General features: G+C 46.8%; 1 protein-coding gene across 1 annotated transcript in view; it reads left to right on the plus strand.

Annotated features, from left to right (window-relative positions):
* Positions 1–40: 40 nt before the first annotated feature.
* Positions 41–17,966, plus strand: part of PXDC1 (PX domain containing 1) — a 45,041-nt gene continuing 27,115 nt past the window's right edge. The window contains exon 1 of the mRNA XM_015427173.1: positions 41–315. Within this exon, the coding sequence (XP_015282659.1) occupies positions 60–315 (256 nt within the window). The 5' untranslated portion in view covers positions 41–59. The remainder of the gene's footprint in view (positions 316–17,966) is intronic.

A 17,966-nucleotide genomic window follows, 5' to 3' on the forward strand; every position in this document is an offset into this window, starting at 1 on the left:
CCCGCCGCTAGAGGGGCCCCCCCCCCCCCCGGCCCTTGGCATGCGCGGGCGGCGGCGGGATGGCCTCGGCCGTGTTTGAGGGCACCTCGCTGGTGAACATGTACGTGCGGGGCTGCTGGGTGAACGGCATCCGGCGGCTGATCATCAACCGGCGCGGCGACGAGGAAGAGTTCTTCGAGATCCGCACCGAGTGGTCCGACCGGAACGTCCTCTACTTGCACCGCAGCTACTCCGACCTGGGCCGCCTCTTCAAGCGCCTGCTCGACTCCTTCCCCGAGGACCGGCCCGAGCTGTCACAGTCGCCGTTGCTGCAAGGTGGGCCGGGCTGGGGCTTCCCTCCCTCGCACTCGCCGTCCTTGCCCATCGCCCTTAACTTCCAAGGAAACCGCGGGGCTTCCTCCGGCGGAAGGGGGGTTTTCAGGATCGCGGCCGGGGATGGGGCCCTTGTCACTCCCCCAAGTTCCCTCTAGGTTTTGCTTGCTGGGCCTTCATTGGAGACCGGCTTCTCAGAATCAGGAAACTTTGAAGATAACTTTTTTAAAGTGTGCCCCTGAGCATGGACAGAGTGCCTGTCCAATAGCAGCGCTTAGTTCTGGCCAGGGCACGATGCGGGTGCCTGTTTTGCCACAGAAGATGAGACATGGGCTGTAAAGAACAGAGTGTTTCTGAGAGTGTGCAGAATGCTTTCCCAATAGTAAGGCTTAATGGGATGCAACCCCCCCCGCTTGGCCACCAAGGGTGTAAACCCTGGAACAAGTGAGTGCCTCTGAGCATGTGAAGATCCTGGGAATCGGGGGCCTGGGTCTTCAGGTTTCTTAATAAACTTGATGTGGGGGGGACAATCACTTCTCCTTCTAGAAAGGAAGTGATAATATCTTTTGGATTTGTTTTTAAAAGTCTAGACTGTGCTATCTTCCTGTAGGTCTGCTGAGTTAAAAAAAATAAGAACCAAGGGACACTGTGGGCTTGGTAGATGCTGGCCTGTAATGTATTTATCTGTTTTGGGGGGGGGGGCTACCTGTTTTGCGGATGCATTGGTTTGGTATCCCTCAGCATCCAGACTGGTTACTGTAGTGCCAAATCTGATGTTAGGGAAGTAATAGGAAGAATCAACTGCTTGGTGCAGCTCACACACCCTGACAATGCCAGTCTCTGGCGCAGCTCACTTGCATGACTTTGCCCCCAGCCCTTTGGGTTATCAGCCGTCAGGGATCACCTCTGTGAAGTGTTGCCTGTGCTGATTCAGCACTATTGCAGTTGACACACTTTTAGTGTGTCAACAGGTAGGAGAGGTGAGTCACTGAGGGGATATCTAGTCAAGGACTCTGTGCCAGAGGTCGGAGGCTGAGGTGAGAAGCCTTGGGTGGGCTTGATGGCCTCTTCCAGTCCTCTGTGTCTCCAGATTTTTAAGCAGAATAGTAAAGGCTCAGGGCAAGTGATAAACTGCTTGAAGCATATCTGAAAACAGATATATGTATTTTAGACAAAGCCTCAAGTGGCATGCCTCGGATTTAAAGTGATTCCCAAATGGGTTGGTCTTATAGTAGACATAATTGATGTCGAGGGCTTAAGCTTTCTGAAATCCAAAGTGGGAGGAATTCCCATAGTTAGGGGTCTGCTGCTCTTAAGCATGACTATTCGTATATTCTTGCACTCGAGATGTGACACCAAGCTGGAGTGCGTCAGTTCCTGATAGCTGTTTCTTAAGAACTGCCCACACACCAACTCTGTCTTAACCCTGGATTGCACGAAGACAAGAATAGGCGTTCTTTTTATGGTCTTGCAATCCCGGTTTGACACAGGATTGGTGTGGACAGGAGGCTACAGGTGGTCAGTGTAGATACTGGGGTAGAATGATTCCCACCACCAACCAGGCTTTCTTGAACAGAAGTTAGTTCTCCATGCTCTGTACCAAATTAATCTTCCAAATAATCATCAGATAAAACTGGGAGGCACTTGTGAAAACTAGGGCTCCACTGAATAAAAATGGGGCTTACATCTGAGTAGATTTGTTTAGGACGTCTGCTTGGTTTTGTGTTTCCTGAGCCTGTACTTCAAATGTGGCAACTACATAAGTGCATTTTTACATCTGGTTTTTAAATGGCTCTCTTCTGCTTTCTGTCGCACCATTGCAAGTGCCTAAAGGCCCTTTTACTTTAATGCAGTGGTTGTTTAACTTTTGAAGTGAAGTCCATTTGTTAACTTACTGTACTTTTCAGGAACCCACTCGCAAAGTTACTCCATGCTGCTTTCTCCTCCCCGATATAAAATGGAGGATTCTTCCAACAGTTGCCACTAAACAAGTTTGATTCCCCCCCAAATTTACTATTGATAAAAAATATAGCATTACAATCATCTTAGCCCATGGCAGGTTCTACTATACATTACAGCTGTTATGAACATTGAAAATCTTCCTTGATAATTGTGAGACATTTCTCATGTCAAGCAGAGGGAAATGCAAGTTTGCCATGGGGGCTTCATTTCCCATCCTGTCCTTTCTTCCTGGCATTGCAATTTACCTGCAAAGGAATCACGATCCACTTTTGGGTCCTGTCCCACATTTTGAGAATTGCTAGTTTAAAAGTGTAAAAATGTCCCCATGGTAGATTCTCAGCCTACTGCCGCTTGTAGTATTCAGAAGGATAAAGTGTCGTGGGTTTTTTAAATGCCAAGATTGTAATGTGTCAGCACATTTAATATGTAAGCAATCTGTCCTTTAAAAAAAAAAATTCTTCCCGACAATCTTGTGATGTCACTGTGATGGTCTATGGCATCATTTTAGGTATTAGGTCATAGATGTGCGGTGTGTGAAGCTGCCTTGGAAAGCATCCTGAAAACTTTGCATGTTCCAAAATGTGGAGGTTTCTGTTGATAGGCATCGGCCACTAAACGCTTTGAAAATGTCTGGTCTGAACCAGCTTCCTTATGTGTTTCCTGGGTCAATTCATGATGCTGGCTGTTACCCTCAAAACCCTTCACTATGTGAGACCTTCATATCTGAAGGAGCAGCTCTCCCGGTGTCCACCCGTGGGCCACTTGAGGTTCTCTCGGCTAATGTTCTTGAGGCACCCGCTGTTCTTCCTGGCTTGGGCCTCACTGGTCGGATCTGGCGCCTTTTCCATTGCTGTGTCTGTTGCTTCTGTGGGAAATAGCAGAAAGCCCCTTTGTTGATCAGGGTGTGAAGGTTAGGCAAGGTGGTGGCGTTTCAAAAGATATTTCCAGATTAAATAATTATTGGTATATAGGGGTTTGTTGCTCTTGGTTGGGGTATAATTTCTAATGAATAAATTGTACACAGGATTCCAAATATGAGAGAAGCAGGTGTAATTATTTCGGACAGCTTTAAGCAATGAAAGATGTAAGCGGGAGGATACTGCCATCTTGCTTTTGTTTGTCTGGGGGGTGGTTGGTGTTATAGCCAATTTATATGTTGAGAAAACGACTATACCGCTTGCAGATGGGATGGTTGTACCATGTTGAATGTTTCCCTTTTTAAAGAACAAAGGGGGGGGGGATGAACAGGAATTGTTAGAATCCCTTTTCCTGACATGCTACATTTCCATGTGCTGGGAGTTTGGGACTGGAGGACAAGTTGGATATATAGGATCTTCCACCTGCCATTGGAGAAGGTGGGACTGTATATAGATTGGCCTTTATGTGCGAAGGCCGTTTGTCCATAATGGCACATTCAGTAGCCACTGGAACATTTTGCCTTTCCCTGTTATCTCTAGCGAACAGTTTAGGGGTGTGAAGAAAACGAGAAGGACCCATGTCGCTTGAGAGCTGGCTCTGGATTGGTTGGGGGAAATGCCACCAAGGGAATAAACTTGCTTGTCCCCTGTGTGACACTGTGTGGAGTCATGGATGCACGTGCCAAATGGATGTCAGGCAGAAGAAAACAAACGTTCCCGAGTCACTTTGAAGCGCTGGGCAGGCAGTGGGGGTCTGTTGTCATAGTTTGGCTCCGATTGCTGAGAAACAGAACTGGATAATCAGGCACTGTGTCTACAGACTGTGGCTCACTGATGAAGCCTTGGAATACAAGTAAAGGCAGGAATAAAGAGATGTAGGGTCTGTTTAGACAGGAGAACCTAGCTGGGCTCCTCTACTTTTCCACGCTACAGACTCTGCTCCATTATGTAGGGAAGCTCAAAGGTAAAGTTCTATAGAGACTGATTCACACATTAGAATACACTGGTTAGGGCTGGGTCCCCGCCCGCCCTATGTAACAGACGTGAGTTGCAGGTTCTCCTCCGTTCTCATGAATGCTGTGCCAAATTTGGACTGTGACCACAGCAGACATGGAGAAGGGGCATCAGTCATCCTCTCTGTGCCAACCTGAAGTGGTCCCAGAGCTATTTGGTTCACTGTGGAAACCCACAGGTATCCCAGAATACAAGTGGGTATACAAGTAGGCCAAATAGCACCCCCTCCCAAGATTGTTCCAGGTTGGGGGGGGGGCTGAAGCTCCTGCTGCAAGTGTGCTACAGTCCTGACCCAAATTGGGCCGCATACTTGCAGGAACTGTGTAGACCTCGCTGCTCCCATCTGATTGTTACACAGCGTGGGGACCCCAGACCCAGAATGTATGTTCTGTGATGTATGACTCCATCTGTACTGCAACTGTACTGGCACAGGAAAAGAAAGAAACTGGAGGGATTTGTCCTCCTGACCCTGTCCTCTGTGATACCATCCTGCATTTGGGGTGCTGGAAAGTGCCATTAAGTCCAGCTGACTGATGGTGACCTTGCAGGGTTTTCAAGGCAAGAGACACATTCAGAGATGGATGAAGAACAGGTAGCCATGTTAGTCTGTCTGTAGCAGTAGAAAAGAGCAAGAGTCCAGTAGAACCTTAAAGACCAACCAAATTTGTGGCAGGGTAGGCGCTTGCGTGAGTCACTGCTCACTTCTTCAGGTATATGGGACCTTCAGGTATCTGAAGGAGTGAGCAGTGACTCACAAAAGCTCCTACCCTGCCGCAAATTTTGTTAGTCTTTAAGGTGCTGCTACATTCAGAGATGGTTTGCCATTGCCTGCCTCCACGTCACAATCTGGTGGTCTGTCAGGTCCATGGAGCGTATGTTCTTTAGCTGCCCGTATTATAAGGAGCCTAGTTTGGAGATTATTACTCCGTTGCTGGATAAGATTCCTGGTTGCACAAACAAAGCCAGGCTTGATTGCCTTTTATCTGATAAGAACTGTAAGATCACTTATCAAGTAGCTAGATTTTGAGCACTGAATTGTATTTTAAATAGGTTTTAAATTCAATTTTTTGGGGGAGGGGTATATTTTGTATTCTGTATGCTCGTAAAATCCTTTGTCATAACTATATGTATGTGGCTGGTCTAGTGACTGTAATAAATTCTACTACTACTACTACTACTACTACTACTACTAATCTGGTGGTCTCCCGTCCAAATACTACCCTGGGCTGACCCTGCTTAGCTTCTAAGATCTGACAAGATCCGGCTGCGGTACAAATTTTAAATCTCTCGCAAGTTTCTAGCAGAAGATGCTGGGTATTGCTGATCCTCACCGATTTCAGACCAGGGTGTCTGTTATAGCCGCTATGTGGAAGCCCTTGGAAATCATTCCACTCGGTGCCCATATGCACGTGTTAAGTCAAACAGTCGTCTTGCCGTGCACATTGTATATTGTTTCCTGTGTCAGCACAAGGTTTTTTAATTTGGGGTGTGTGTGCATGCTGAATAGGTTACCATCCCATGGGGCAGTCTCCATTAGTCATTGCGTGGTGACCATAACTTACGAAAGAGCAGCCAGAATCCTCTGGCATAGGTTCTCAAACTTATTTGGCCTACTGCCAAAATGTTGCCTTAGATAGGTTCTGGACTCTTCTTTCTTTATGCTTCCACTGCCCCCTTATTTGTATTCAGCACCCCCCAATTGCACCCAGGGCTCCTGGATCATTCCAGCACCTTCAGGGGGCGGTATTGCCCACTTTGGGAACCAAGGGGTTAGCGTAACCCTGTGGACTAGATTAGTCAGTGCACACACATACACACGTAATTGGCTGTTGTTACCATTTGATGGAGTGCATGAGCCATCGCGAGTTAACTGTTGCAGAACCCCGCATCCACTCAGACACAGATTGGAGGGGGAAGCTTGGACTCGGCTTGCAAATGGACTAGCTCCTCTACTCTGTGGTAGTTGTACGGTGGCTGTAATTTGTGTGATCTCTGCATGCCCTTCTGGTTCTGATACAATTGTGCAAATGGTATAGCAGAATAAGAGTGTAACATAATAATAAACGATAAGTCAGCTAACTAATTTGGTATGTGCTGTTGAGTTAATGGAGACCCCAGTAAGGGGCTTTCAGAGCAATGGAGAAGCAGTGTAGCGGTCAGGAGTGTGGAATCTAATCTGGGAGAACCAGGTTTGATTCCCCACTCCTCCACATGCAACCTGCTGGGTGACCTTGGGCCAGTCACAAGTTCTCTCAGAGCTGTTCTCTCAAGAGCAGTTCTGGAAAGAGCTCTCTCAGCCCCACCTACCTCACAGGGTGTCTGTTGTGGGGAGGGGAAGGGAAGGGAAGGGAGATTGTAAGATGCTTCGAGACTCTGAATGAAGGGTGGGGTATAAATCCAATCTCTTCTTTCAACACACACAAAGCTGCCATATACTGAACTAGACCCTTGGTCCATCAAGGTCAGTATTGTCTACTCAGACCAACAGTGGCTCTTCAGAGTCTCAGGCTGAGGTCTTTCACTTCCCCTACTGCCTCGTCCTTTTGACTGGAGATGCTGGGGATGGAACCTGGGACCTTCTGCACGCCAAGCAGAGGCTCCGCCACTGAACCACAGCCTCCTCCCTAATTTATTTATTTATTCTTTTTTATTTTCATATTTACTCTGTCTTTCTGCCCAGTGGGGACACAAAGCAGCTTATGCCCTTCCCCTCTCCTTCATTGCATCCTCACAATGATCCTGTGAGGTCAGTCAAGTTGAGAGCGTGTGACTAGCCCGCGGTCATCCGAATAGCTTTGCCATGGCCTTCCTCTGCAGAGCCTTCCTTGGCCGTCTCCCATCCAAGTACCAGCCCTGCTTAGCTTCCATGATACGATATATACCATGTCGCCTGCCCTGCTAAAACTGCAGAACTATAAAGCAAAATGTCTCAGAGTCAACACAAAAATAGGTTGGAATCAGTGTTCCCTCTAAGCCAAGTTAGTGTGAGCTAGCTCACAGCTTTTTAGCCTCCAGCTGACACATTTTTGTCTTAGCTCAGGAAGGGCTGCTCCAGAGCAAACTAATTTATGCAGCAGCCAAATCACTCGCTCACAACTCTAATGCCAGTAGTTCACAAAGTAGAATTTTTACTCACAAGACTCCACAGCTTAGAGGGAGCATTGGTTGCAATATGTACATTTTGCTGTCCAGGTAAGTCTGTTACATCGGTGTCCGCTTTGTCAGAACAAAAGCAAAGGCAACCGTTTGCTTTTGTTAATCCCAGCAAGTTCATAATTAAATTAATCGCATTTATATTCCACCCTTCTTCCAAGGAGTGCAGGGTGGTATATATGAATGGAGTGATCTCCTTTTTCCCTTCACAACAACCGTGTGAAGTAGGTCGGCAAAGATTGAGTGGGCCAGGGGTACCCACTGTGCCTCATGATTTAAATGGTGATTTGAACCCAGACTTAATTTTTTATTTTTTTATTTTATTGGACTTGTATCCCGCCCTCCGCACAAGCAGGCTCAGGGCGGGTCCTGGTCCGGTATTAACCAATGCACCGCATGAGATCTGTGCAGATATTTTTAAAATGTATGTGCAGGGAGCAGAATCACATCCAGTGCCCAGCCCTTGGCATCTGCACATTCAGTTGAACTTTTGCACAGAGTCCCAGGTGTGTATATGTGTCAGCTCTTCCATGCTTTTGAGAATGCTTCCAAAAGCCATATAGGACTGGTCTGCAGATTTTCAGCTGAATGCACAGACAATGGAGGCAGGGCCTTGTGTGTTGCCGGAGGCCACAGTGCGTTCAGGCTACTGGCTTGCGTTAAGTAACCAGGTAATGAAAGATCAAATGATGTACATGGCATGTCTGAACTAGTCCGTGATTTTGTGACGATGGATGGCTAGCCAACCGAGAAACTCCTCAGCCTGAGGATCCATCATTTCGTATTTGTAGGCCGTAGACCCGGTGACGTGTTTTGAACATCAGACTGCATTGCCTTGGAGTGAACTTTCACACATTTTCCTGATCCTCGGTCTCGCTTAAGTTTTCCTCAGCCTCTGCCTGCAATGGTGCTTTGTCCCAAGTATTTGTGCTAGTTCAGTTTCCTTCGCTTCCGCCCCACAGCCATTACTGCATTGTTGTGAGCTGTCATTTCCTTTCCTGATCTTGGAAATGTGAACTTAATTTCACAGTTCTCTTGGCTCCGCTTGACAAGAAGGAATGTTGGCAGAAGCAGACAGTCTCAAGGTGCCCCCTGCCGTCTGCTCTGAAATACTGCTGCTCCAAACCAAATATGAATTTAACTGCGGGCTTTAAAAAAAAATGCTTCGGGAGCATGATGGGCATTGTATAGTTATCAGGCAATGGGTGTGTGCTTGGTCTCCTTGGCAATACAGATCATATGCAAGTTTCACTAATCTCCCAGTGAAACCGCGTGTGATATTAGGTATGGCACCTGGAGACATACAAAGTAGGCAACTTGTTTTGGAATTGTGGTTGGTGAGGCAATCTGCAAGTGCTTTTCGGCAGACACAAAAAGCTCTGTGTAACATCAGTGTTGTATCGCCCTTTGCATTCGAGCTGCCAACCCCCAGACAGTGGCTGGAGATCTCCTGGAATTACAACTAGTCTCCAGACAATAGAGCTCGGTTCCTCTGGAGAAAATGGCTGCTTTGGAGACTGGACTCTGTGGCATTGTACACAGCTGAGATCCCTTCCCTCCCTGGGGCTGCGGGTATTTCCCAGCCCAGACCTGTCAAACCTACTTTGCGTACACTGATTGGTTCAGTGACATGCCTGGCTTGACTTTACCCTGTGCAGTTTCTCCTGTGGGAAGTGACTTATTCTGCGTCATTCTTTTCCCACTAAATTAAATATTGCTAAGAGCAGTGTTCCCACTAAGCTGAGTTAGTGTGAGCTAGCTCACATTTTTTAGCCTCCGGCTTACACATTTTTGCCTTAGCTCAGGAAGGAGGGCTCCAGAGCAAACTAATTTATGCAGTAGTCAAATTGCTTGCTCACAACTTTGATGCCAGTAGCTCACAAAGTAGAATTTTTGCTCACAAGACTCCACAGCTTAGAGGGAGCATTGGTTGCGAGTTGTTCAGGCTACTTAAGGGGGGGGGACTTGTGCATTAGCCAGACCCAGGTTGGGAAACGCCTGGAGATTTAGGCCCAATCTGCATCTAGCATTTGTTCCGCTGTTTTTCCAAATCCACACTGGAACAGAAAAAGATGCAGCTCAAAGCCACATTCAGATACCCCAGGGCCAACACTGTACTGACTGCAGAGTCATCTCTGAATGGCCATAAAACGGCCATAAATCTATGCAGACAGTACCATGAAACCGAAGGATCAAACAAAGTGAAAGTGGCATGCAGTCTGGACACGGCCATAAAATCCGACAATCAAACAAAGTGAAAGTGGCACACAATGTAGAGGGGGATTTCTGTTCCAGCGCGGGTTTGATGAGACAGCGGAGCAAATGCTAGATGCAGATTGGGCCTTAGGGGTGGAGCCTGGGGGGGGGGACCCCAGTGGGATACAGTGCCACAGAGTCCACCCTCCAAAGCATCCATTTTCTCCAGGAGAATGGATCTCTGTAGTCTGGAGATGATCTGTAATTCCAGGGGATCCCCAGGACGCACCTGGTTGGAGCCCACAATCTATTCCCCTCATGGAGAAGCTTGCTTCCAGGGGCAGGAGCTGTCCTCCCTCTTCAGGACACACTTTGAAGATACTCGCTAAAGACGTTGTGTTTGCTGCTGCTGCAAATCCTGCGCAGGTGGTAGGATGGTGGCTCCTGCTACATCTCGTCCTAGAGCCAGCCATGACAGAAGGGTTTTTCATAGTGATGATGCGCCCCACAAACACACACTCAGTAGATGGTTTTCACTTCAGTTCATGGTCTTCAGAGCCCAGTCAGTTGTGCAGACCTGCTCTGTGGAAAGCCCATTACTACAAATAGCTTCCTAGGTCAGGCTGCCAACCCCAGGTTGGGAAATTCCTGGAGATTTGGGGGCAGGCCCTGGGAAGGGCAGTGTGTGTGGAGGGGAGGGGCCTAAGTGGAGTATAATGCCACAGAGTCCATCCTCCGAAGCAGCCATTTCCTCCAGGGGAAGCGATCTCTGTAGTCTGGAGATGTATTGTAATCCCAGGAGATCTCCAAGCCCAGAGGTTGGCAAACCTGTTTGCAGGACCTTTTAGTGCAGCATTTTCCCCACAACAATTAAGCAATGAGCCCTGCAGAAAAGCCACAAAGTTTCTTCAGAGTAATGTTACAATTTCCGCTGCCTCACATATATTGTAGAAACACAGTTGATTTCCTAATGTGAGAGCGGGGTGGTGGTGGTGGTGATTAGTTATGCGTGAATAAAAACTTCACTTAACATTTTGAAGAGCAGAAATCTGTGATTGGGTTCTATTAGCGCAGAGTAGTTGAATGTGCCTTGTCACTTAGCAGTACCATACATATCCATTTTTTTTGGAAAAAGAGTGAAGGATAAACTGCCACAAAATACTTAAAATTAGCGGTTGAGGGTGAGATTTTGATAAGCTCTTTATATGTATCTGACGTAAAGCATTTTCTAAAAAAAGAATGGTCAGGAAATGCTTATGGAAATCTTTCTGCTAGTTTTCTTGTAGCCGAGACTTCCACAATAGTTTGATGCATTGGCATTGGATTAGCAGTTGACAGTATGTGTGGCCATGTTCTGACAAGCTTTGCCTGCTAAGTCCTGCATACATATCCCAACATAATAACCTTTAGGCCTAAGACAGTGTTTTGACACTCACCCCATACGTACAGTTAACTTCCAAATGTACCAGTTCAAAGCAGCAGATCAATAGTATTTTACTGCAGACTGTAACATAAATAATATTTGAATGAAGTGTTGGGAAGGAGTATACATTGTTAGCCTTTGGGAGGCATAAACCTTTGAGGAGGTCTTGTTTAGCTGACTCAGTTTGCCCAGACAAGTGTTCCCGTTTACAGTAAACAAGAGAGAGGCTGCTTGCATGTGAGGCTTGAATACCAATATTTGTATTAGGTGGTCATCTATTTATAATCATCATCCTCATATGATGAGGATGATGGTGACGATGATGGCTTTGCATTAGAATCAGAGGGATATGGATTTGAAGCCATTACTGGGAGCCATAGGAGTGTGGACTCTAATCTGGGAGAACCGGGTTTGATTCCCCGCTCCTCCACATGCAGCTGCTGATGTGACCTTGGGTCAGTCATAAATTCTTTCATAAATTCTTTCAGAGCTGTTCTCTCAAGGTCAGTTCTCAAGAGAGCTCTCTCAGCTCTCCCACCTACCTCACAGGGTGCCTGTTGTGGGGAGGGGAAGGGAAGGGGATTGTATGGTGCTCTGGGACTCCTTCGGGTAGTGAAGGGTGGGGTATAAATCCAAACTCTTCTTCTTCTTAATGGGTGACCGTGGGCCAGTCTTACACTCTCTCGTACTCGAGAGTTGTTGTTATGGTAAAATTAGGAAACTTCTGTTCACATCACAGGTCTTCTTGGAGGAAAGGTTGGGTGCAAATGTCATAATGTTATAAATTGGCAATTTTCAGCTTTATTAAATCTAATAAATAGTATTGCAGAAGCTGCAGTTGCTAGAGGTACAATGTAATTTATTTATATCATTTATGCCCTCCCCTTTTCCTCCCTCAAATGGCTTATATTGTTCTCCTCTCCTCTGTGTAATCCTCACAACAGCCCTGTGAGGTAGATTGGGCTGAGACTGTGTGACTGGCCCCAGGTCATCCAGCAAGCTTCCATGGCAGAGCAGGAATTTGAACCCAGGTCTGACTTGCACATCATTAATAGATTTTACAACAAGCACCTTTGAAATGGCACACCAACGGCAGGAGAAGTGCTGCAATTGTAGCCTGTGAGAATTTGGTCTTAAGCTCCTGATGATATGATTTGGAAGTAGCGGCACTGCGTGGTAGGAATTTGCTGTTACTATGGATACCTTTAAATAACCTCTGAGAAATCAGTTTATCCTGCTTCTTAGACATACTTTGTCAAACATGAGTACCAAATGAATGCCTTACACTCTGAGCTAAAATGTCTTCCTCTTAAAATAGCATCAACTGTCTGGCCTTTTGAACATTTTTTCCTACCCTGCTGTTGGAAAGACAGTAAGCATTGTAAGTTGTGGGGGTGTAAGTAGGGCTTCTGTGTTCAGCTTACAAATCAGGGCTTCATGAAAGTTTGTCTTCCCTTTTTTTTAGAACAGTATGTCAGAAGCAAGGCCACAGAATTTTCAAAGCTGTTTAGCATTTGATGATTCTGATGTGATAATGAAATGATTAATATACATTTATGGTGAGCAAGGACAGCGTCAGTGGTTTGGGGAGAATTTGCCTGTTTTGTATAACTTCGATTGGCAGTTCAGAGCTAGCTGGAACTTGTGCTCAGGGGAATGGGTTGGTTCTGTTTTTGGGAAGGGTTGTTGTCTTATTAGCAGTAAGGACATTCAGTGTACGGTGTTTTCCACTTGGAGATGGGCTTTTGTGTCGTTGCTGCCACTGTCCCTACAGCCCTGGGCTGAGGAATACCTGGAGATTTGGGGATGGAGCTTGGGGAGGGCAGGGGAAGGACTTCAGCAGGGTCCAGTGCCATAGAGACCACCCTCCAAAGCAGCCATTCCCCCCAGGAGAACTGAGCTTGGTCACCTGGAGATCAGTTGTAATAGCAGGAGATCTCCAGATGCCACCTGGAGGTTGGCAGCCCTAGCAGCAGGGCTTCCATATGGTGGGGCTCCTCACATTTTCTCTCCCCCAACTCTTCGCAGTTGCTATTGCTCCCCACACCACTTGAAGCGCTTCTAATTATTTTCTTTAAAAATAGGGAATTGACATATCATTTTAATGTTATCATATTATAACAATTTGAGGAATTTCAGACAGGCGATATATTCCGGTTCAGGAACGGTTCCCAAACGGTTTCTGGTCTGACATTTCAGACAGAACCGTTTTAGAACCGGTTCCCTACCGGAATATATTTGTACTTTCACACACAAACGCTTCTGTCCCGTTCAGGAAATGGGGCTGAACCATTTTACCTGTAAACCACTTCCAGGTAGTCTTCAGTTTCTTCTCCCGGATCCGAAATGCTTTTCCCCCGCTGTTTTTCGCCCACGCGGGCGATCTCCGGCTTTTTTTTTAACGTTCGCTTTAGAGCATTATAGCACTATGACACAACAGCAAAACAGCATTATAGCAACCCCATTGGAATGCCTGGAGTGTTGTGTTATAGCGCTATAGCGCTCTAAAACGAACGTTTTTTAAAAAAAAAAAAGCTGGAGATCGCCCGCACGGGCGAAAAACAGCAGGAAAAAGCAGTGCAGTCTGAAATGGCAAACCGCTTCAGATCCATGTGTGAAATGGCAGCCCTATACCGGTTTACTCCACAACGGATCAAAAACGGCTTCAAACCGGCTTAAAAAGGGTAATGTGAAATTCCTCTTTGTTTTTTGGGTCTTCTGAATTCTCATCTTTTCATTCTTTCACACATCACAGCAAAGCAGGCTTGAATGAAATCAGACTGGGAAGACCCAAGAGGTGTACAGAAACACCCCAATGCTGCGTGGAAGCAGGGGGGAAAGCCCCACTTTCCAATAGCATCCAAATACAGGAGGGAAGGTGGAAGTATGGCTGCTGATACTGGAATGAGGGAGGCATCTACTGATCAGAGAAGGTACCAGAGTTGATCAGGAATGCATTATAATGTCCAGAGAGAGGGGAGGAGAAACCTGTGAAGACTTGTGGGGGAGAGATGAAAAAAAAACTGCTGTACCCCACCCCCAAGAACCATCCCTGTTTTCCTTCCCCAGCGGTCCCCCAACAGTCTTCTTTCCCTGATTCCTTACTTTCTTCCCATCCACTATCCTCATCCCTGCTGTCTCCCATTTTCTCACCCGTCCTTACTTCCTCCCCTGGCTGTTCCTGTGGCTTCTCCCTTCCTTCCCACCCCATCTCCTCTCCCCTTGCTCCGTTTTTCTTTTCATTCTCCATCCAATCCAGCTTTATTTCCAGTCCCGTTGGTCCTTCTTGCCCACTTGTTCCTACTCCCCCCCCCCCGACTCAGCTCAAATTTCAAAATGAACCTGGCAGCCATTTGGAATTATCTAGGCAACAATGGTTTGTTTTACTTCATCAACTCGTTTTTTAAAAATCAGGTTTTCCTGCAAACATAGGGGTTGCTCAGGGTTTGTAGGAAAAACTGCCTTATCTGTATGTGGTCTCAATGTGTGAAGATTTTGATTCGCACTCTCAGATGAAGTTCAGAATTAGGGACAAGCGTAATCAAAGTAACAGAGATTATAAGGGAAACAGTCCAAATATTCCCTTATCTAAATAGCTACTTTCTGTGCAACATAATCCAAAAGTAGTCTTTTATCTCAGAGCCTGCTGCTGTAGAAGAAACGATTCAACAGACCCACCACTGTAGGACAAATAATCCTCACTGCCAGACAAGCAATCCAACGACTTCCCGGTTGACAAGCCGCTTCCAGCCTTCTTTCTCAAGAATTGCTCAATATATTGTATACATCATTCATTGGAACCAATCTCCATTCTCTTAGCCAAACATAGTCACTTTTCCCATGGGATTAAAGTTTTGATTAAAGTTTAGGGAACGGTGGCGCAGGGAGTAAAACACCTGCTGTAACATCTAGTGAACAGCCTGTAAGGCTGTTCGGGACCCGCCATGGCCGGGGTGAGCTCCCGGCCCTAGTCCCAGCTCCTGCCCACCCAGCAGCTCGAAAGCATACTTGCGAGTAGACAAAGTGGCAGGGGGCACCCTCCTCCTTATCGGGAGGCGTGTAGCAGGCGGCAACGGCAGTAACAGCGGCAACGGCGAACAGCGACGGTGGGACAGCTTGGCGACCCAGTGAGCATGTGGAACCTGGACGGAGGCGGAGCTACGAAGGCACGGTGACATGCAGCGTGGCGCGGTGGAGCCAGTCGGATAGAGCCGAGGCTGCGGCCAGCGCGTGGCTGCGCTCTAGAGGGAAGCCGCTGGAAAGACGTCGCCGAACTACCAGCTCCAAGGCGCCAGAGAAGGGAACGCCAGAACAACATCTATACCCGAAGCCTGCCGGAATACAACAACAACAACAACAGAGAGCCGCTCTGCTACTTGGGTGCTGGTAGGTAGTCACCTCCCCTGTTAATGTGGCCCTAGACAGGAAATATAATCATGTGTAAACCGCTCAGAGACCCTTGCAAAAAAAGGGTTTGAGCGGTATATAAGCCGAAAGTTAAATAAATAAATAAATAAATAAATAAATAGTACTCATTCCACTGTAACCCATGTTGTTGGTGGCATACTTAGGGCAGTACCCACATTTCACCCCTTCTTTTCTCAGGCTGGGGTGCCCGATAGTATTGCTGGGTCTCCCCGGACAGTGGCAGGGGATGGGGGATGTAGGGTTGCCAGATCCAAGTTGGGAAACTCCTGGAGATTTGGGGGTGGAGCCTGGAGAGGACAGGTGCCTCAGTGGGGTACAATGCCATACAGTCCACCCTTGAAAGCATCCATTTTCTCCAGGGTAACTGATCTCTGTAGTCTGGAGACAAACTGTAATTCCAGGCGATCCCCAGGTCCCAACTGGAGGCTGGCGTCCCTGGCAGGCTGTAACGCCCAGAAAAAGACTTTTGTGGAAGAAATGCACGCATTGTTTCTGCATGCAAAGCTTGCACATCTCCACTATGCAAGTTCCTTTTTTAGTGTTGCGCAAACCATGCAAAAATAGAAAGTGCATTTTCCCTTCCCCTCTACCCACCTGACCTGCTCCCAGTTAACATGTTCCTCTGAAACATGATGTGCATTACAGTAATCCGGTGTGTGTACATTACATGGGCACACAGCTTGTTATTGGTGAAGAGCATCTGTATAGAGCTATTATTCTGCTGGTATACTGTTTTCCCATTCTCTCCCCCCTCCTTTTAACTATGCAGAAGCAAATCAGCAGCTTCCAAAGAGAGCAGCTGCAGTTGCTGTGCTGCAGCAGTAAAGATTAATACCCTACATCAGGAGTGGCGAATTTTATTGTGGGCAATGTCAACAGTTCATTAACAAAGCTTGTCTGGTAAACAAAAGATCTGACTCTTTAATTATCTAACCTCATGTATATTTTGGCTGCCTTGATCTCATTTAACTGTGCCCCCCCCCCCCCCCAATATGGCACAGGCCTTTATCGCTGCACAGTTTGTAGAATAAAGACCCCATTTGTCACAGTATCTTTTCTTATGAATCGCCTTGTTCTTGAATACTCCCTGTTGAAGGATCTTACTGATGTGCCTCCAGTCATTTTTCTGCTCGTTGGGAGCAAAGCGTTGAATTTCAGCGAGTGGCCAATTTATGTTTGTCACCAGATCAGTTGAACGAACCCTCTTCTGCCAGCTTTGGCACAGATGAGTTTGCAAAAGTTACTAGGTCACACTTCTTTTTACTAGCTCACCCATCCGTGCATACCCATCACCAGTGTTCCCTCTAAGCTGAGTTAGTGTGAGCTAGCTCACAGTTTTTTAGCCTCTGGCTCACACATTTTTGTCTTCACTCAGGAAGGATGGCTCCAGAGCAAACTAATTGATGCAGTAGCCAAATGGCTGGCTCACAGCTTTAATGCCAGTAGCTCACAAAGTAGAATGTTTGTTTATCTAGAATTTTTGCTCACAGGACTCCATAGCTTAGAGGGAACATTGCCCATCACTACTCTGCACTAAATAAACAACAACAAAAATATATACAACCATTGAAAACCTTCACACCTGGTTCCTTGAAGGCAATCCTTACTTTCTGCAGGGGGTTAGGCAGATAGCTCTTTCAAGACTGAATAAAGCCCACAAAATCTTTGCTGTGGCCTGGTTACTGGTCCCGGTTTGTATGCCCCCCCCCCAGTTGGCTCTCAGTCCTTCCAATCACCTTCTGCTTCCTTATGCTGAAAGTGGAGTCTCTGAGATGAGAAGTGTGTATAGCTTTTCTATCATTAGAAATTGCTTGTTTCCCCCTTAAAGAGCCTAACCCACACTAACCCACCGGGTGTCTGTTGTGGGGAGGGGAAGCAAAAGGAGTTTGTAAGCCGCTCTGAGACTCCTTTGGTAGTGAAGGGCGGGGTATAAATCCAATCTCTTCTTCTTCTTAAATAATGGTGTAATTTTGATTGGTCTTTATGTAAGGTACTAGAAATAATGCCCGTTGCGGAAATAAATACAACGGGATCTAGAAAGAGGCTCTGGGAGAGTGCTCTGGCTTTGGGCAAACAGTGTCAGTTTCCTGTGGCGACCTCAGCAGGGACTGATCTCTGCTACCTGTGTTTTCTCCAGAGGGACTGATCTCTGCTACCTGAAGAGCATTTGTATGTTTGAGTTATCTGTAGCCCTCACCTGGAGAGTGGTAACCATTGTTACCCATTCTCCTCTCCCCTATGAGGTATGTTATGCAACTGAAAATCCCAACTGCCTTGCGGGGGGGGGGGTTTGAGGTGTGGAATGGACTGAAGTCCAATCAGCTTCCATATGCAAAAGACCAGGTTGTCGCAGCAGTTGTGGTGTGGGCGGGACCCGGGCTTTGCCTTCTGATTGGTGGCGATATATGCTGAGGAGCAGTGCCATCAGCCATACACTAAGGGAGTGCATTTTAGAATTAGAACTTTGGCACCCACTATTCAATTATATATAAGGAGAGATTGTATATGGGGTTTTTGTTTGTATTCTGCTTTGGAGTAATGTGCCTACATGCAACCTCTTT

Source organism: Gekko japonicus, unplaced genomic scaffold, assembly GCF_001447785.1.
Source record: "Gekko japonicus isolate JY-2015 unplaced genomic scaffold, Gekko_japonicus_V1.1 scaffold812, whole genome shotgun sequence".
In the NCBI taxonomy this organism is placed as follows: Eukaryota; Metazoa; Chordata; class Lepidosauria; order Squamata; family Gekkonidae; genus Gekko; species Gekko japonicus.